The following is a 19,713-nucleotide window of genomic DNA, read 5'->3' on the forward strand; positions in this document are numbered from 1 at the left end:
TCCGCCGGGCGAGGCGGGCGGCGAGCCAGGGCCGCGGGGGCGGCGGCCACGCTCCGGCCCGGCCCGCGGCTGCCCTCGGCCCCGCGCCCCGGCCCCGGCCTCGCGCCGCCATGGGCAAGAAGCACAAGAAGCACAAGACCGAGTGGCGCTCGTCCTACGAGGGTGAGGCGGCGGCGCGCTTTGTGACGCCGGCCGGCGGGCGTTCGCGGCGGGCGGGGGCCCGGGGGACGGTCCGGGACTTCCGGGGGGGCCCGCGGGAGGGTCCCGGGCTCCAGGGTCCCGAGATCCGCGGCTGGGGCAGCAGGCAGGGGTGCAGGGCTCCGCGGCTTGTCGGGTCTCGGAGGGCTCCGTGGTGGCCTCTCTGCGCGCCCGCTACCCGCGCGCCCCTGCAGCCGCGGGCTCGTGGCGGGGACGCCTGGGGCGGCTTCGGGGTGCGCCCAGCCGGCAGCTTACGGGTGGGGCATCGGGCTCCTGGTCGCGGTCCCGCTTTGGTCCTTCCCGCCGCTCTCCTCTAGGCCTCCCTGAGGCCGGTGCCGCGTGGAGCGGGGAGAGCACTTAGCCATGCCGGGCTGTCCTCTCGACGTCTCTCCTGGACGGTTCTGCCCTCCCCCTGCCTGCTGCCTGAGGCCGGCCAGTCCCTCCACCTCCCGGGACCTGGGCATTCTCCTGGTCACACCTGCGCGGGGGGCCGGCCCTGCCGCCTGGCTCCCGGGAGGTAGTGGGTGGCCGTGCGCAGCCCGAGCACGCAGGGACCTTTCTGTCTGCAGATTACACAGACAAGCCCTTGGAGAAGCCTCTGAAGCTGGTCCTCAAGGTCGGAGGAAGTGAAGTGACCGAGCTCTCGGGGTCTGGGCACGACTCCAGTTACTACGACGACAGGTCAGACCATGAGCGGGAGCGGCACAGAGAAAAGAAGAAAAAGAAGAAGAAGAAAGCAGAGAAGGAGAAGCACCTCGATGACGAAGAGAGAAGGAAGAGAAAGGTGGGGTGGGGGTCGTGGGCGCGTGCTGGCCCCAGGCCCTGGAGGGCAGGCGGCAAGTGCTGCGGGGCGCGGGAGGGGCTTCTGTTGACCGTGGAATGCAGACCCGGAAGGTGCTTTGCTTTGTTTCCCGTTCTCTGGGCGTCTCTGGCCTGAGCCCTGGGGGTGGCGCTGAAGGGGGAGCCTGCGGTGAGAAGTGCGCCTCATCCTCACGGGAGACGCGTCTGCAGCTGCTTGTGTCGCTCTCGCCCCCGACCCTGCCTCGCAGGAAGAGAAGAAGCGGAAGCGGGAGAAGGAGCACGGGGACACGGAGGGCGAGGCCGATGATTTTGATCCTGGGAAGAAGGTGGAGGTGGAGCCGCCCCCTGACAGGCCGGTGCGCGCCTGCCGGACCCAGGCCGGTGAGTGTGGCACTGGGGGTCTTTCCCGAGCCTCCGCTTACCTCCGTGCCCCTCCGTGCCGCGGGGCTGGCGCTGGCCTGCGGCCTCGGCCTCTCCGGAGGAGCAGGGGGAGGAGCAGGGGGAGGAGGGGACGCTGGGTCTTCAGCGTGAAGCGCAGTGGGGCCGAGTTCTCACTGTCCTTCGAGCTCCTGGAGCAGGGCCTGGCCGGCTCCAGCTCCCGCTCCCCGTTCCGCTTCTCTTTACAGTCCCGAGCTCAGCGTGGAGGGGGGGACACTGGCGCTCCCGGGGGCCGTCAGAAGTTGCGAGGGCTGCGGCAGCTCCTCCTCCAAAGGAAGGGGTCTGAGATGCTTGGGACCCTCTGGTCCGTGCGTTCGTTTCTCTTGGGCTCCTGCACAGTCAGGAGGTGCTGATGGGAGGTCGTTTCTTTCCTTGACTTGGGGCTGACTAGCTAGGATTCGGGAGGGGGCGTCTGCTGCAGTCATCGTGGGGGCTGCTGCGTTCTGGCAGGCCCCGTCCCCTGTGCGGGTCATTGCCGTGGTGGACTCAGGGCCTCTAGGCATGGTGGGGCACAGAGAAGGTCAGGCGTGAAACCGTTCGCTGGATGAACACGTCTGCGGGATGTGGACAGTCGCCGGCCCCCGTGAGCTTAGTCTGAGCGACCCCTCGTTTGAGCTCATGTGCAGTGCTTCCCTCCCGTGTGTCTGAACATCTGTCCTGGTCGCTGTCGCCAACGAGGACCCACTTGAGGTCTGCACTTCTGGGCTTCAGGCCTGGGACCAGCCGTCTCCCCACGGAGCCCTGGTTCCTTTGAGCACCCTGGCTGTCAGGGGCTGGGGGCTGGGTCTGGCCCTCGGTGGGTGGCAGGCAGAAAGATCCTACGCGTAGCCCCAGCCAAGAGAACAAAACCTATGCAGACAGCGGGGTTCACCCGGCGGGCGCTGCGGCGCGGTGAGCAGCTGCGCTCCCGGGAACCCCAGGGCCGTGTGCGCTGCTGTGCCTGGTTCACAGGTGAGCAGCCAGCGTGACCAGAGCGTTAGGACTCCCAGAGGATAACGGGTGAAGCTCCACCTGTGTCCCAAGCCTTAGTGCTCGTCTTTGTGCCGTGTCTGGAATGTGCCGGGCCTGGCGGCGACCTGGACGGTCCTGGCCGATGAGCGGTCATCCCCTGTTGTCGTGCTCCGAGGGGTTTCTGGGACGGATGCTGACGAGGACGTCCTTTCCCACCCCGCTGGGCTTCCTGGGGCCGGGCCTGGGTCTGGTCGATGCTTGTTCCCAGTTCTTGTTGGAACTCGAAGCACCGTGAGACGGGGAGCCACTGGAGACACACCGTGGGGGGAGCTCTCCAGTGACGTGACGCCGCAGTCTCCCGACTCGTCTCTCTCTATTTTGGGGTCGCCAGCGGAGCACGAGAGCACGCCTATCCAGCAGCTGCTGGAGCATTTCCTCCGCCAGCTCCAGAGGTAAAGCGTCGCTCGAGGGCGTCTTCCCCTGAGCTGTGCTGCTGCCCCCGCGGCTGTGAAGCGGACACTCGCCCCGTGTCGGGGGGGCGGGCAGGCACGTGTGGGAGGTGTGCAGGGAGAGACCCCGCGGCCGGTCAGCGCGGGCCAGTCAAGGCTGCCACGATACAGGTGTCCTGGCTGCAGGCAGGACAGCGGCTGGGGAGTTGTCCGTTCTCCAAAATGCCGCCGCTCTAGAGCGGGTAGGTTTTGCTTTTTATCTTTAAGATAGCGGGTTAGAACTCGGAGAGGTGTGTGACGTTTCTGCCGTGCGGGGTTCTGTGTCTTTTGGAAATCGAGATGTATGGTTTTCCCAATTTACATAAAGCTGTGTTTGTTTTCAGGAAAGATCCTCATGGATTCTTTGCTTTTCCTGTCACGGATGCAATTGCTCCTGGTTACTCCATGATAATAAAACACCCCATGGATTTCGGCACGATGAAGGACAAGATTGTAGCCAACGAATACAAGTCGGTCACAGAATTTAAGGTAAACAGTCTCCGTTCCTGAAACGGCTGCTCTGAAGCTGTGTTCGCCGACGCCCAGTGAACACTCTGTCCGCCTTAGCTGCTCTCCAGTTGGAGGTTCTGCGGGCACTGGCGCGTTTGGGCTGAGGTCACCCACGCAGCTTGGGGGGATTGGGCTGGCTGAAATGTCCTCTGTAGGTTTTCTGGAAGCCCGACTGTATGCGGCCACGGGAACTTGCTGGGTCAGGCCGGAGTGTGTCGATTTGGTCTGGTTCAGAGTGGGTGTTTCTAGAAACACAGTTTTCCTAATGTTTAGTTTTATTTTGCAGCAGTTGGGAGTTGCATTTGTTTTTGAACAATAAATTCTTACAGCAGCTGAGTATGTAGTTCTTAAATCTGTCCCGTGCTACCACCTCTGCCGTGGAAACGCGTCTTGGCTCTGAAGCGCGGAGGGGTGGTTAACGTGAGCGCTGGACAGCTTTGGCAATCGTCATTTAGGAAAGGGCCTCAGGTTTCCGAGTTTTGGTTCACATCTTGGTGTCGTGACAGGGTTTGGCGAGTTGTGGCAGCAGCCCACACACAAGGGTGTTGCACGGGGTGGGGTTTCCTCCAGAGCGCCCGGCGCTGCCCCCAAGGCAGATGGCTCACGGCAGCCCACAAGCCCTCGGGTCCCAGTTCAGTCTGCTGCCCAGTGGCCATCCTGGATGTGAGCAGCGTCCTCCCCCCCCTTCATCCTCACAGCTGGTACCCTGGGGCCAGTGAAGGACGCGGGCTTCATGGTCTCAGGCCCAGCCCTGGAGCCCTTGGCATGGGGCTGGTGCTAAGGCTCGGGAGGTGCCAGGAGAGTTCGCCCTGTGTCGCCTGGCCCGACGGCTGACTCCTCTGTGACAGGCGTATCCCGAAGGTATTTTGGTGACAAAACACTGAAGTTCCCAGACTTTGCTTCTAGTATCAGGTGTTTAGTAAGAGTCCCCTTGTCGGGGCAGAAGTGTTTGCTCGGGCGCCTCTGGAGCTGTTCCCGGAGGCAAGATGCCGGACTCCGCACAGAGTCCCAGAGATGGAGGACGCGACCGTGCTCGGGTCTCAGCTCATCCCTTGGCTTTAGAAGAACGTGGCTGTTACTTTTCGTTCCCGTTGGCATGCAGTTCCTCCCGGCGTGGGAGAGCGGGAGCCGCCCTGTCTTCGCAGCCGTGTGTGTCCCGCTCAGGAGGATGCGGGGCTTGGCTGGCTCCTCACGTCTGCGGGGAAACACCCGTGAGCCATTAGGAACGTTTTTGAAGGTGTAGAAACCGTTTCTTAAACCGAAGAGCCTAATCTAGTTTCCCACTCATTTTTAGCCTCTTTTTTTTAAAGATTTTATTTATTCACTTGAGAGACAGAGAAAGATCACAAGCAGGCAGAGAGGCAGCAGAGAGAGAGAGTGAAGCAGACCCCCGCTGAGCAGAGCCCGATGCGGGGCTCAATCCCAGGACTCTAGGATCATGACCTGAGCCGAAGGCAGAGGCTTAACCCCCGAACCTCCCAGGTGCCCTGCCCTCACTTTTAGCCTCTTGACAGGAATCCAGTTTATGTCTTGGTGGCGTTTCACATTGGATGGATACGATTTTTTTTCCTCTTTCAGGCAGATTTTAAGCTGATGTGTGATAATGCCATGACCTACAACAGACCAGACACTGTGTACTACAAGTTAGCCAAGAAGATCCTTCACGCGGGCTTTAAGATGATGAGCAAAGTAAGAAGCCCTTGGCGGCAAGGAGCCACAGAAATGAGCGTTCTCCTCTGTTCCGATGCTTGAACAGAACCTCACCCCCAGTGAATGACCCCCGTCCGTCCCTGGCCGTGGTGTGGCCCCTCTGCTCTAGTGTAGATGTTCCAGGCCACCCTCCCCTCCAGGCACTCCCCCTCTCCTCCTGCTCCCGATCCAGCTGTAAGCTCTCCTGTAGGGTTGGTGGAAAGTTCTGGATATGTCCATCTGAGCCTGGGCATCTTGTCGCACTGGATTGCAGCCGGCCCATGATTTGTTTCACGTGGCTGCCCACTGAATCCAGACGGGACTTTGGCCGTCCGGCGTGGCTTCCCAGATCTGTCCCACCAGCCAGGTTGCATGCATCCTGCGTCTAGGACCAGTGCCTTTTGCCTGATGAGCCTATAGGTGAGGCGTGGCCCCTGCGCCCTCAGGCCTGTGCCCTTGGCCAGCCTCAGGCGCTCCCGGCCAGTCAGCTGCACCTGTGTTGTGACCCCGTCCCCCCTCCACCCCACGGTAGCGCGGCGGAGTCCGCTGTCAGGCCAGGTGAGGCTGCGGGCCCCCCCACCCCAGCCATTGTTGTGGCGCCCTGGCCGGCAGGCAGAGCTAAAGCCCTGCCGCTCTGTCCTTTCTGATTGCAGGAGCGGCTGCTAGCTTTGAGGCGCAGCATGTCGTTTATGCAGGACGTGGATTTTTCTCAGCAGGCAGCTCTTCTGGGCAGCGAAGACACAGCCGTCGAGGAGCCTGTTCCCGAAGTGGCACCCGTACAAGTAGAAACTGCCAGGAAATCCAAAAGGCCGAGTAGAGAAGTCATCAGGTAAAGAGAAGCGTGTCTGCGTGGTGCGTGGGACACATGCCTCGGGACGGCAGGCGAGGGGCAGCCCGTGCCGGAGCCTGTGGCCTTGGAGCAGCAGGCACAGCCTCTGGGGGAGTGCACAGTCCCCCGGAGCCTGGGGCCGGCTCTCGCCTCAGGTGTGCCCAGGTGGTCGGTAGGCAGCCTGGACCAGCTTGGACTTGTCCTGCCGGAGAGTCACTGTCAGGCTGGTGGACATCACATGCCAGAGGCGGGTGGCCCTGCCGCCCCACATGGTCTCTGTCCTAGGTGTGTCACCGGCGCCTGTCTGGCCACAGCTCTTCCCACGTGCACGTCATTTGTGAATAACCGTCGGCCCTTCACTCCCAAGAGGCTCCCTCCCGTGCGGGATGCGTGCTGGTGGCCTGGCCTGGCCGTCCCTGGCTTGGGACTTAGCTGTGCTGCGTTGCGCAGGCTGAGTGTGTGGCATTGGAGCTGCTTTCTCATCGTACGCCCCAGCCTGTGTTCCTGCAGCTGTACACCCAGGCCAGAGAGAGGGCCTTCTTGTAGTCTCGGGGTCCCCAGGCAGGGTTTGCTCCCACAGCGCCATAGAAGGGGTCTATCCATTTGCTTCTAGAATTTTCCACAGGAGAGGCCACTCTCTCGTGTGCTATACCCAGCAACTCTTGACTGCAGTACAGAACTCCCTCACGTGGGTCTCGTGGCCACGTGCTGGAGGCTTGGGTTGTCCCTGGGGCCTCACGGCCTATGTCCCTCGCTCACACTGGGTGTGGGTGCTCTGCCCTCCACACAGTTCTGCCCCTTTTCTGACGGTGCCTCAAGTGACCCTGTAGGTCTGCGAGCTTCCGGGCAGGTAGTAAGACTCCCATCAAGTGGCTCTTAGAGTGGCTGCAGGTGAGGACCATCTCGTGACCATTTGGATTCGTCTTGCTCTTAGCAGACGCGCCTGGTGTGCCGAAAGGATGGGGTTAAGGTGTGCTTCGTGCCGCCAGCCCCTGGTGGCCTTGAGGCTGAGGGACTGGCCCCAGGGAGGTGGGAGCAGTGTGTACCCTGGCCTCCTGGTGACTCGTGTGCTGTTCCTGCCCCGTAGCTGCATGTTCGAGCCGGAAGGAAATGCCTGCAGCCTGACCGACAGCACAGCGGAGGAGCACGTGCTGGCCTTGGTGGAACACGCGGCCGACGAGGCTCGGGACAGGATCAGCCGGCTTCTCCCAGGGGGCAAGGTAGCGGCAGGAGGGCCGGGTGAGGCTGTGTCCTGCTGATGCGCTGGGCATTACAGGGTCGTGTCGGTTCCCGTCCCTGGCTTCATCTCTTCGGGGCAGGGAGCCTCCAGGGGCACCTCGAAGGCAGGACCCTCCTAGAAGCCGTGTTTTGTGTGTGGACACCCCTGGACGGCCTCACCCTCTGTAGGGATGATCTCCGCTGGTGGAGGCTGTGCCCGCCAGGCTTCTGCACTGCAGCAGGACCTTCTCCTGGTGTGCTCCCGTCTCCACATCGCTGCAGTGCCTGGGGGTTCCGTGGGCCCCAGGCGTGGGCCGTGGGAGCCATCCGGCAGCTGCTGGGCTCCGGGCGGGGTCCCACCGTCCTCTGCGCGCCCTCTGCTGCAGGAACAGACCCGCATGCCCAGTAGAGACGGCTGGGGTGCTGCGTGAAGTTTCAAACTGGGTGGTTGTGATACCGAGGCCAGAGAGGACGGCAATCCTGGTGCCTCTTGCTTGGGCTGGCGCGTCCAGTCTTAGCGCTGTCGTACGTGGAAACCGTCAGGTGCACGTCCTTTTTCCCACGCAAAGTTTTTAAAACGCACGTTGAGTGGACACGAGGAGCTCGGAGTGCTGACGTTACATGAGACCTGTTGAGGTCGGTTTTCCTGTACTGCCTTTCTGGTGCAGAGGTTGGCGTTCCGTGTGTCGCTCATGGTGTGCTGCGGGGCCCGCCGGTCTGCAGCCCTGTAGTGCCCAGCCCTGGGGTCTTCAGGGAGCCCTGGGCGCCAGGTGGGGCCCTCTGTGGGGTCAGGAAGACCCCGTGCTGATCTGTGTACTGGCCGGAAGCGTGTGTCCACACCCACACGGCCGGTGCCCGGCACTGCGTCCGCCTCGCTCTTCTCCCTTTGACTGTTGGAATGGCGCAGCGGGAAGCCTGGCCAGTTCCTTGGTCAGTGCGCCGGACCCCTGTTCCGCCTCCCGTGCCCTCCCAGCCCTGCACTCGCGCCGGCCCGAAGGCTGCCCTCCCCTCGTGCCCCACACGGACACGCAGGGGCCCCTCTTCCTGCACCTCCCCGGGGGCCTGCAGAGGAGGAGTGCTTTGGCTTGGTACATGGTCTTGAAGTGGGACTGAGCCCCTCGTGGTGTAGAGAGAGCCTCCAGGCTGTGCCCTGACACGGCCTTTGGCGACCTGGGTGACCGGGGTTTCGTTCCCGCTCCTCTGGTTCTGGTTGTGATGTCCGTAAAGTGCTTGTCTCTGGGTCCAGCCTCCGGTTGCAGAGGCGCCTTTAGAAGGGTGCCAGGGAGCCTGAGTTCATCCTGCACACGGGTCGAGTCTGACAGGACGTCCGGGAGGGAGGAGATGGGCCTCTGGAGCCTTTCCTCGGGGAGGCCAGGACCTGCGCGGTCTTCGGGCATCCTCCCCATTGGGTCGGGCCGGAGGGCCCTCATTTGGTTGGCGTTTCCGTGGCAGCCGTAGCTGCCGGCTGCTGCCGGAGTGGCGTTCAGCTGCGCTTTCTTGCAGATGGGCTACCTGAGGAAGAACGGGGACGGCGGCCTGCTCTACAGCGTGGTCAACACGGCCGAGCCGGACGCTGACGGTGCGTGGTTCCCTGCGGGGCTGGGCATCTCCGAGCCACGCGCTGCTCTTGGTCTCTGCACCGCTGGGGGTTTTAGAGCCTTGTGGCCTGTCTGAGCGTCTTCCCGGCAGAGCGTGGCCCCCGTAGTAACGCGAGAGAACGGGCCCCGTCTGGTTCCACGCTTCTGCTCGTGTCCCTTGACGCGACCTGTGCATGATGGGTGGACAGCAGGCCATCGTCCATGGGGGCAGATGTCCGGGTCGGAGCTCTTCTGCCCGACGGTCCCCGGCGTGAGGGAGCTCTAGAGAAATAGCCCGTTTGGTAATCGGGTTAAGGCAGACCTCGAAGGAGACACAGATGGACCCGTTCCACTGCGTGTTCCCAGCACCGCTGGCACACTCCTGCATCTCAGAAAAGTGCCTCGAAGGCTTGTGCTTTGGAGAAGAGCCAAGCTCACTTGCACGGGGATACGTTTGTTCACACACAAAGGACGACGAAATATTCTCCCTTGTTCCCAGCCTCCCGGGTGTGGGACCTCTCCCCCGACCTGGGGCTCCTGGCAGCGTTCTTCCGTGCAGCGCTGGGGAGGCCGGTTCACTCCGCCTTCTCCGATGGGTGCCCCGTGTGCCCGCTGGCCTCTTGCCGCCTCTGGTGACACAAGTGCCGTTGTTCTTTGTGAGAACAGACGGGCCGGTCACTGCTTCCTTAGAGAGAGGAAGGGAAGGTTTGAGACTTGTAGTGCTTCTGTCATTTTGATTTTAGTGGGTCTCGTGGAGAGTCCCCGTGCTCCCTGTCACGTGCCCTCGTGTGGCACTTCGGGGGCTGGGAGCCGCCCTGAGCCGCCCATTCACAGCCTGGTCCCTTTTGCAGAGGAGGAGACCCACCCCGTGGACCTGAGCTCGCTCTCCAGCAAGCTGCTCCCTGGCTTCACCACGCTGGGCTTCAAAGACGAGAGAAGGGGCAAAGGTGAGTGTGGTGGGCAGGTGGGGGTGGGGTGTGCGTCCGGAGTCCTCCCCCGAGACCCTCCCCCTCTGCTGTGCTTAGGGCCGGCTCTGAAGGAGCGGCGAAGTTCAGCTCACCTGCAGGGAGGGGAGAGGAAGCGAGTAGGGCTGCCGTGCCGGCGCCGGGTAGGGGCACGCGGGGGCGCGTAGGCAGTGACAGTGGGCATGGGGGGGCACAGCTGGGGAGGGGCGCGGTACTGGCATGCATGCGTCTGCTTCTGTCTGGCAGATGGTCGTGGCCAGCTTGCTGGTTGGGGTGTGTCGGGGCAAGCAGCCGTTCTGTTCCCAGGGGACAGCTGGCCGCATCCAGGGTGTTTCCTGGTCATGCTGTGGTCCTCCTGGCCCTGAGTGGGGAGAGGCCGGGAGTGCTTCCCACAGCACTGTTCTGGAGCCCTGACTTCATGTAGGGGTGCCAGCGATGCCTCCCTCAGGGCACGCGGACCTTCTGACCCCCTTGACGTGCCCTCGGTGGGCGCCTACGTCCTTTTGCAGGCTCCGTCCCCAGTGCTGTGTGCGGTGGCACGGGAGCCTGGTGCCCACGGCCCTGCAGAACGCAGACGGCTTCCTGTGCTGTGAAGTGAGGGTGTGGCAGGGCTTGGCAGCCACGCACAGGAGGCAGCACGGACGGCAGGGCGGGGGGTGCACAGCCTTGGGGCGCCTCTCGTGCTGGGGGCATCTCACGTCCTGTGCTCTCCCTCTTGTGCTCTCAGTGACGTTTTTGTCCAGTGCCACCACCGCGCTGTCGACGCACAATTCAGTATTCGGCGACTTGAAATCGGATGAAACCGAGCTGCTTTACTCTGCCTACGGAGACGAGACGGGCGTGCAGTGTGCGCTGAGGTGAGCAGGGCTGGGTGGCGGGGGCGGCCCCCCAGTGCCAGGCGGGCAGACTCTCTGTGCGTGGGGGGTCACGGCCGCCAGCAGCAGGTCTGAGCAGCCGAGCTCTCCGAGCGGTCTTCCACGCTCCTCGGGTGCGTGCGGGCTGACCTGAAGCTCAGGCGGTGGCCGGCACCGGAAGCCGGTGACGACTGAGGCTGTGGCGTAGAGGAGGACAAGAGCCGCGTGACCTGTGTGTGCGTGTCACGTGGATTTCGTGACTTTGTTACGACGCAGCTTTGTGCTGCGCGGGTCTGCCTGGGCCACCGGAACAAAGCCCCGTGGGCCTGATGGCTGGAGGGCCGGGCACTGCCGGGCGGTGGCCCTGGGCGCTGGCGGTCTGAGAGCCAAGTGCGGGCGGGCTGAGTTCTTCTACGGCCTGTCCTTGGTGTGTGGACGCCATGGTTTCCTGAGTCCTCATGTGGCCATCCTTCTGGGTGAGTCTGTGTCCTGCTGTCTGCTTCCTTTAAAGACGGGTCAGGGCTTTCCTTGAAGACCTCACTCTGACTTATCACCTCCTCAAGGCCCTGGGTCCGGACACAGTCACGTTCTGAGGTTCTGGGGCCGGAGTCCAGCGTAAGGAGAATGGGCCACAGTCGGCCCCTCACAGTGGTTGAGACGTGCTTTTCAGACCGGAGACAGGATTGTGTCCGTAGGCCCGTTCTCGTGTGTACTGGCTGCTTTGCGTGCCTCGGAGAAGTGGGTTACGCTTACAGAATTTTCGTGATTGTCCAGGAGGAAAGTAAAGTTCTGCCGACCTCTAAGAAATGGACTTTTTCCATGTTAGATTTTTGTTTGATCTGAAACAGAACACGGAGTCTATTTTAAAAAATCGTTGGTCCTCACGATAGGGAGTGCCTGCCCAGGTTTTCATGAGATCAGAGTAGGAGCGGAAAACGCAGGAGGGCATGCGTTGTCGTCCAGGACGGTGTCCCGAGTGGCGGGCCTCACCTTCATGCCACCGCCCTGTCTCAGCCCTCCGGGGCCGACAGCCGCCTTCCGTTTGGGTGGCACAGGGTGCCCAGACCGTGGTGGCCTTCTCCGGCGCCTGCTCCTGGAACACGTCTGGACTCTGGGTGCCAGATGGCGACAGTCAGAGTCGTGTGCGCAGCGCAGTGAGGCGGGCAGACCACGCTAACCCTGCTGGCATCCCCACGTCGCCTCCCCGTGTGCGCTGTCCCCGGACACGTGCAGACCACGCCGGCCGGTTCCAGCTGCGCCCTGCCCCCCGCACGCCTCGGCTCGGTGGTTCCTTCTCAAATGCTGCTGGGGAGACTCGAGCGGCGTGACGCTCAGGCAGCCGGGAGCCCTGCGGAGCCTTTGCCCAGGCTTGGATGCTAGGACTTCGGCTTTCGTTCTCTGCCTCCTTTTGAAACATTTTGGTTTTATTTACTTATTTTCTTCAGCATTCACGGGACCAAAGCATCCAAACGAGCTCCAGGCTGTACGAGCAGGGACCTCCTCCCACGCTTGTCCTTCCCCGCTGTGAGCACCTCTCCTCAATCGACTTAGGTTTTTAAATCCAAACAGAGAAAGAGATGAAGTTATGCTCCTTCCACGGAAGCAGCGCAACACACCCGGCGGGCCCTGGAGCGGCGCTGGGTTGTGCTGGGTTGTGCGAGTCCCGTCCGCGCGGGGCGTTTCCTCTCCTTCCCGGGGTGCGGCACCGGGAGCCGCTCTCTCTCTCTCGTTGTCCTGCCCTCGCGGCCCTTGGCTTCGTTGTGGGAGTGCGGGCGCGGTGCACAGGAGGCGGGAGTCCGTGCCCGCCCGCGTCCGCGTCCGCAGCCGGCGGCTCCGGGTGACCCGGGGCTCGGGAGTTCCTGCGCGGAGTTCAGCGGGGGGGCCCGCGCCCCGTGTCCCGCGCAGTTAAGGGTCCGCCGGATGCGTGTACACAGTTGTTCGCCGTGTTCAGAAATCTTCCTTTGAGGTGTTTTTAACCTTTTTGGGTCATGGGCCACTTTAAAGGTCTGATGAAGACTCCCGAGCCCTCCCCGAAACTGTGTCCGGGAGGTGTGCTGCTCCCGGTCAGGCCCGTGCGCGGGGCCGCGGCTGAGGGGCGGGCACTGGGCCCAGGACCACCGACGCCGGTGAGAGGAGCGGGGGGCTGCAGCGCGGGGCGTCCGTGTGACGTGTCCTCTCCCCGCCCTTCCAGCCTGCAGGAGTTCGTGAAGGACGCTGGGAGCTACAGCAGGAAACTGGTGGACGACCTGCTGGACCAGATCACCGGCGGGGACCACTCGCGGCTGCTCTTCCAGCTGAGGCAGGTGGGTGCGCTGCGCCGGCCCCCGTGCTGGGCCGCACGTGCCCTTGGCGCTCGCCCTCGGCGCCACTGCCGTGGCAGGAGCCCGTCCGGACGGACGCCATGCTGCCCTTGCTCCTTCTTCGCTTTCATGGTTTTTGCTGTAAGCACCCAACTTTCTTTCAGAAAAACTTGAAAACAAAAGAAGTGGTCTCGTTGACCACACATGCGCTGTTTCTGGCGGCCGTGAGAACTTCACGTATGTCCGGTTTTCTCCGTCTGCTGTCGATTTCCTTCGTCCTGAAGAACCTTCTTTAGTGACGTGCCTTCTGCTGTAGACTTGGCTGACAGTGAACTCGCGCAGCTTCTTTTTGTCCAGAAAACGTTTTTACTTTTCCTATGTCTTTGGAGTCCGTCTGCCCTGGGTCTGGCATCCCAAGGGGCGTCTTCCCGGCCACTTGAGAAGGTGCCTGAGTGCATTCTCTGAAGTGTCTGTGGCCTTTTCATCTGCTCTCCGCTTGTCCCCGTCCTCTGGGCCCATCGGGGATCGGCAGATGTGGGCCTGTGAGCTACGCCTGTTCTTCTACTTTCCTTAAAGGCTGTAAGCAAAGAAAAGAGGGGTGTGCTGCCGACCTTACGTGGCCCGCGAGGCCCCGCATGTCTGCTCTTCGGGCCTCTGGGGGATGACGACCGAGCCCCGTCTTGGAGACTTCTTGACCGGGGCCCGTGTAGCGCCGCGTGGCCGCTCGTGGCTCGTGCCGTTCCGTGCGCTGCGCCCACCGGCTGCCCAGCTTCTCGCTCCCGTCTGCGTGGGGTTTCCGTCAGATCGGGAGACGTTTGTCCGTTACTTCTTCAAACACCGTTTCTGCCCACAGCCACGTCCGTCATCTGTCCAGATGTTCGCACAGGTGCTAGCGGTCCGGACCTGGTCCGCGTCTGGAACGCTTGGTTCCTTGTCACTCTTGTCCCTCTGCTGGAGTCAGGTTCTGGAGCTGGGGCTCCAGTCATGTGACGTGGTAAGGGCCACGTCCACATCTGCTGTTGCCCCGGAACCTCTCACCGGGGCTGCGTTCGTCGTCGCTCTGCCTGGGACTTTCTCGCGTCTGCGCTGGGCTCTGGGCTCCTGATCTCCTCTTGGTCTTCGGACCGATTTCTAACGCTTCCCACGGCGGCCTCGCGAGTGCTCTGCTCTCCCCTGTCAGTTCTGCTGCGTTCACCGGCGGCAGATTTCCCTCTGCTTGCAGGCGGCGCTTGGGTCCCGGTGCCTCCCTGTCGAACGTGCGGTGTGGGCTGTGCCGACCGAGCAGCCGGCAGCCACGAGTGGCTGGTGCGAGCCTTCCTGCGGCTCGTCGGGGCTTGGACGTGCGGGGAACGCCAGCTACAAGCAGAGCCGTAGCGGCCGCGACAGAAGATGAACGTACTTCTTTGGTTCACTCGGGTCATACGTTAAAGTAGAAACGTTTTTAGTCCCAGATACGTTACCGTTACTTGTGCGCGGACGTAAATTTTCGTTGGCTGCAGAAAGTTAAGCTTCGGCCTGGGATCACGTCCGTGGCCGCTGGGCAAGGCTGGTGCTGGCCTTGTGGTGGTCCGTTAAAGACCATCGCTGCTCGTCCTGGCAGAGTCCTTGTGAGTCGCCTCGTCTCGTCTCCTGGGGTTGGTTTTTAAGCTTTGTCGGGGCGGGTTTAGGTGGCCTTGAAGTTGGGTGAGTTTGGCCCTGATGCTAAGGAATGGCTCTTCTGGGGTGTCCCCCGGCTTCAGTGAGGGCTTTGCTCTGTCGGGTGGAGTTGAGCCGTGTGTCCCCATGCGTCCCGTCTGCCTGTGCACGGCTTAGGGTCAGTTGGGTCTATCCCCCTGGATTTGTGGAGCTCCTGCTGGGAGTGGTGTCCCCCCACCCCAAACTCGGCCCTGCCGGCTGGTCAACGCTCCCTCTTCACCGCGGTGTGGCCACAGTGCTCGGGGGATGTCCTGCACTGTGGTCTGGAAGCCAGTCCCGGGGTGGCCTTGGGCACAGTGTCTGAGCTGTGTCTGTGCTGCTTGGAGCAGGACACTCCGATGGTGGCAATACTCACTGGCCTGCTTAAGTTCAGAAAGAGCGCAGGGCCGGTGGGTGTCCACAGCATCGGCACGAAGCGGAGGTCTCGGATGCGGAAGTCCGTCCGCCGAACGCTTGCGGAGCCGGTGCACGCAGCCAGGCTGTTTAGGGGATGCTCCTGCCAGGTGTGGGACAGGGAGGCTGGGCTTGTGCTTGCCACACAGGGTCACATGTGGCTGGGTGTCCCCACGAATTGTGGCCCTATGGTGGTGGCCCCAGGTGACATTGCGTCCCGCTCGGGCTGTGGTCACGCAGTTGGGTTCCAGCGTCAGCCTCTTGGTGTTGTGCACCTGAGGAGGAGGGTGAGCGGCCCCGTAGCCCCGCCGCCGGAGGTGGTACTGCTCAGACCACCAGGCCTGCCGTGTCTCCCCTGTTGCCCCAGAGACTCAGGGTACGGTGTTGGATGTGACTGTTAGAAGCTGTCCGGCGCCGCAGCAGCAGGCAGGGTGCGCTCTCCCTTGCTCTCCGTCCGTGCAGGGGATGCCCGGGGCCCTCAGCCCACCGGGGGTCTCAGCGGGGGCTGTGTGCATCGGCCCCCCACGGCGCACGTTGGCTGCCTCGCTCCGTCTCTGCTCCACGGACGCGGGCGCCGCCCAGCTCTGGTTCCCGGCACGGCGGGAGCATCACAGGGACGTCCCCAGCAGCAGCGAATAAACTGTTTGTAGTTCACTTCTGTGTACGTGACAGGAATTGTTCTTTATAAAATGTTTTGGAAAAACTGACTTTTGACCTGTTTTGATTTACAGAGGCGGAATGTTCCGGCGAAGCCTCCAGACGAAGTGAAGGTGGGTTATACGGCGTGTGGGTGAGAACCCAAGTGTGAGTGTCTCTGGGCAGCGGTCACGTTCAGCCCCTGATCTGGCTGATTTGGCTGCTGGTGTCTGGCCGCCGCCAGGCTCTGTGTCGGTGCCCAGAGTCGTCGCTGTAACGCCTCCTGGTGGAGAAGTTAGTGTCAGAGCACAGAGAGCAGCTCTTGTGAAAGGACAAAGTAGCGAATTAGCGGGTCACCTGGACAAGACAGCCCAGCAGAAGGGGGCTCACACCAGCCCCAGACAGTCTGACGGGAGAGGGCTCATAGGCCTGGTGACCCCTTCCTTGCTCAGTAGCAGGAGCCACAGCTTCCTCCTTCCCCGTGTCTCTGTGAGGCTCTGGGTGCAGGTGGACACCTGTCCCTGCTGTCCAGGCTGGTGGGGACCCTGTGTGAGCCTTCAGGTTCTGGGGAGTGGAGGAGGAGTGGGGGCGGGGGAAACGGCCTGCACGAGCCAGACCCGCAGACGTCCGCCTCTGCCGTGATGCGGGCTTCCCGCGCTATAGCCGTGTGGTGAAGAAGCTGTCCCCCAGGCTGCGGCGGGGAGCATGCTGTCGCCGCGCGGTAACTCCAGCAGGGACAGGATCTGCCACCAAGGTCAGAGTGTGACCTGGCAGACGCCAAAGTCCTTGGAGTCTTAGGTGGTCCGTCTCCCTTAAAATACCAGAGTCGGTCCCTCTGCATCCATTTTAAAAGCAGCCACACGGTGGCGGTCATGTCCGTGTGTCCTGAACAGCAGACGGGCACGGACAGTCTGCGCGTGCTGGGGAGTAGGTCTCGGGCAGCAGGCGCTGTTTCTGCGATGGTGCAGAGCAGGGGCTCGATAGGGGACAGGGTCAGGAGGGGCTGGGGCGGCTGTAGGACAAAGGACAGGCTGGCTGGGCGGCCACCATGCCGTCAGGTGCGGTCCCAAGAAGTAGCGTGGGCGCCTCCCTGTCGTAGGGGCCTGCCACACGGTCCCTCGGCGGCACCCAGTCCTGAGCTCACCCCCAGTGGTCGTGGGCTGTGGTGTGGACCGGACAGCGTGGTCTGGCTGGCCTCCTGGCGTGGACACGGCAGAGCAGGCCTGTCCGACCCTCGGCTGCAGACACGGGCGTTCCAGGCGCTCCCGCGGGCTCCGTGGCTGGTGTTAACTCCCGCTCGGTGACGTTTCTTCTCTCCTGCTTGGTCTCCACCTGTCTCCCGCAGGCTGGGGACTCGGTGGGTGACGGCGGCTCCGTCCTGGACTTCATGTCGATGAAGTCCTACTCGGACGCCTCTCTGGACATCTCCGCGCTCGGCTCCCTGGGTACGTCGCGTTGGGCGTGCTCACGTCGTCGGGCGGGCGGGAGCGCACCGTGTTCTCGTCCCTGGTGCTACCCTGGTCTGCAGGGCGGTCCCCGGGGGCATGGGGCTGATGTCCTTGCTTCCAGGAGCCTGGCCGCCGTCCTCGGGGCGCCCCGGCTCCCCCCAGACCGGAGCTCAGCCGTCAGCGCGGTGTTGGCTCGCACGCCCTGGAGCGCGCTGGGTCTCGTCGGACAGCCCGTCTGCAGCGTGGAGCCGTCGGTCCCCGTCCGTGCTTCGCTTGAGTGTTCTTAAGGTGGTCCCGAGCTGCATTCAGCGCGGGGGGACATCGTCTCCCCCCGGGCCACAGCTTGTGCAGACTTAGCCCGCGGATTGTTGCGACGTGTGTGAGCTCCCTGGCCAGGTTGTGCCCCCCCATCGACACACAGGTCCGTCTCGGCCTGGACCTGGGAGCTCGCCAGGCAGCCCACCTTCACCTCAGCCTGCCACAGCCCGGTCCCCGCTGGCTCTGGCCTGTGCCGTCCTGGCCTCGAGCGCCCACTGTCCTGCTCCCTGCTTGTTTGCACCGGCGGGACGACGGCTCTGAAGCAGCTCTCTGGGTTCTCGTCCACTCCGGCCGTCTCGCCCTGTCCCCCGAGCTTCCTTGTGTTCCGCGTCTTTGCACATGTCGTCTCTCCTGCGTGCCGGGCAGTGAGGGAGAGACCGGGCCGGCGTGTGGCGCTGGCCGGGCCGCTGGGTGCCTGACGTCCGTTGGCGCTGTTTGCACAGGGAAGGTGAAGAAGGAGCTGGATGCTGACGATGGCCACCTGAACTTGGACGAGACCGCGAAGCTTCTGCAGGACCTGCACGAGGCACAGGCAGAGCGCGGGGGCTCCCGGCCCCCCTCCAACCTCAGCTCGCTGTCCAACACCTCCCCCTCCGACAGGGACCAGCACCACCTGGGTAAGGCGGCCCCAGGCCCCAGCATCTGGCGGCACCTGGGAAAGGGCCGGCCGCCGGCAATCCTGGCACTTAAGAGCTGACACAGGCTGCATGTCCAGCCCCCAGGATCTGTGGGCCCTGCTTCCTCTCCAGGATGCCCCCTGCCCCCTGGGGTTCTGAAATAACCTCTCCCTCGTCAGGCAGCTGCATGGGGGTCACTCTGTTAGGCGCTGCGGGTCTTAGCCATAAGATGCTGGCTGTCCCCGTGTCTGGAGCCACCCCAGCTGGCCACATCCCAAGGCCCCTGGGGCAGAACGAGGCTCCAGATGCTGACAGGCACGTTGCGTTCAAGTTTGGGGATGTTTGTTTCTTCCTGCTGTTCGCGTTTTTAGTCCTAAGATGGGGTATTGAGAATTGTTTTGTTCTTCTAGGACCCTGATTTGGGGAGAGCAGGTGACCTTCCCTGGCCTGGGGCTTTCTCTCTTCCATGGGTGACAGGGTGGTCGGTTCATGGACCCTGCGGGATTTCGGCCCCTCCAGGAAGGGGACCAGGTGTTGCTCCCTGACATTTTGAATTTGCTCAGTGAGCAGCCTGTGCTACGGTTCCAGTTTTCTGATTCGGGCACTGACTGTGCAGAGCACCTCTTGGCTTTGGGCGTTTAGGGGGTGCTTATCAGCTACAGACGTAGCTGACAGGCCGGGGAGGTGAGGGGGTGGCCCGGCCCCTGGGAGGAGGCGGCTCGGGCTTCCCGCAGTAGCAGGGACACGTTTTCCGCTGCGTCTGAGGCGTGGTGTGTGTGCGGACCCTCGTGTGAGCGCCCTGTCTTCCCCACACTTGCAGGAAGTCCTTCTCGCCTCAGTGTCGGGGAGCAGCCGGAGGTGACCCACGACCCGTACGAATTCCTTCAGTCTCCAGAAACTGCGGCTTCCGCGAAGAGCTAGCCTTGTAGTCTTCCATTTTTGTAAATTTTTTTATTTGCATGTAACTGAGTTTTTGTCTTGAGACAGAGACTTTGATTTTATCCCTTTTGGCGTGTGGTGGATCATCTCCGGTATCATGTCGGCCACGCACAGACAGACCCAGTGTGTCTGCAGCGCCCTGTGAGTCCTGAACAGTGGAGATCACAGTGTGTGGCCAGGTGGGGCCGAGCCCGTGTGCGTCCGAGCTTTGAGCTGTCGGCCCGCCCATGGGGCACCTTTCTGCCCCAGCACCCTTCCCAGAAGCCCCTTGGGAAGCCGACGTGCCTGTGGCAGGGCTCCTGCGTCTTCTCTGCCCCGCCCCCCACACCGCTGCGTCTCCGGAGGTGGTCAAGGAGGGCAGCGCCCTCCTGGCCCGAGACAGGCCCCCGCGCTGCTGGTTCTTGTGCTGGGCAAGGCCTGCCTTCTGCTGGAAGGCCACACGGCCACGGGCTGTGTCTGAAGACCTTTTACTGGATGCGTGTTTACATTTGCAGAACACAGAGAACTCAATAAAGGACCGAGGGTCTGCGTGTAATTGCCGGTAGCGCCCTGAGTATCGTCTCTGGGTGGCCGTGTAGCGAAGCCTTTGCCACAAGAGTTCAACCGTGTCCGTTTGTGATGCTCACGTCCCCCCTTTCCTCTGCGTCTGGCCCGGGCCTGCCCCCGCAACAGCGTCTGACCTCACCCACCCCACAGTGCTTTTGCTCGTGTCCCTTTTTTGAAAACCAGCCTGGGGGCTCTCTTCCGTCCTGGGGGAGAGGGGGTGTGTGTGCCTGAGACGTGTCCAGCCCACGGGCACTGCTGCCCACCCTCGTGGCCGTCGGTGGGAGCGAGCCCAGCGTCGCTCAG

The 19,713-nt window shown here is 62.8% G+C and overlaps 2 protein-coding genes across 5 annotated transcripts in view; both read left to right on the top strand.

Moving 5' to 3' along the window:
* Positions 1-57: 57 nt before the first annotated feature.
* On the top strand, positions 58-19,461 carry BRD9 (bromodomain containing 9). 4 transcript variants are annotated; one of them, XM_044234307.1, is made up of 16 exons: positions 58-162; positions 768-982; positions 1,248-1,380; positions 2,780-2,840; positions 3,221-3,365; positions 4,965-5,075; positions 5,729-5,904; positions 6,992-7,124; positions 8,626-8,701; positions 9,551-9,646; positions 10,392-10,521; positions 12,710-12,821; positions 15,638-15,676; positions 16,888-16,987; positions 17,752-17,925; positions 18,746-19,461. In XM_044234307.1, exons 1-16 carry the CDS (start codon positions 111-113, stop codon positions 18,844-18,846), a joined length of 1,854 nt encoding a protein of 617 aa, XP_044090242.1. In that variant the 5' UTR covers positions 58-110; the 3' UTR covers positions 18,847-19,461. The 4 variants fall into 4 exon arrangements, with proteins under 4 accessions (XP_044090242.1, XP_044090253.1, XP_044090262.1 ...); XM_044234318.1 differs by having other exon boundaries at positions 5,789-5,904; XM_044234327.1 differs by having other exon boundaries at positions 5,792-5,904.
* LOC122896157 (palmitoyltransferase ZDHHC11-like) overlaps positions 18,962-19,713 on the top strand; it is a 37,259-nt gene continuing 36,507 nt past the window's right edge. The window contains exon 1 of the mRNA XM_044234235.1: positions 18,962-19,005. Coding sequence (XP_044090170.1) covers positions 18,962-19,005 — 44 coding nt within the window. The remainder of the gene's footprint in view (positions 19,006-19,713) is intronic.

This window comes from Neovison vison, chromosome 1 (assembly GCF_020171115.1).
Source record: "Neovison vison isolate M4711 chromosome 1, ASM_NN_V1, whole genome shotgun sequence".
In the NCBI taxonomy this organism is placed as follows: Eukaryota; Metazoa; Chordata; class Mammalia; order Carnivora; family Mustelidae; genus Neogale; species Neogale vison.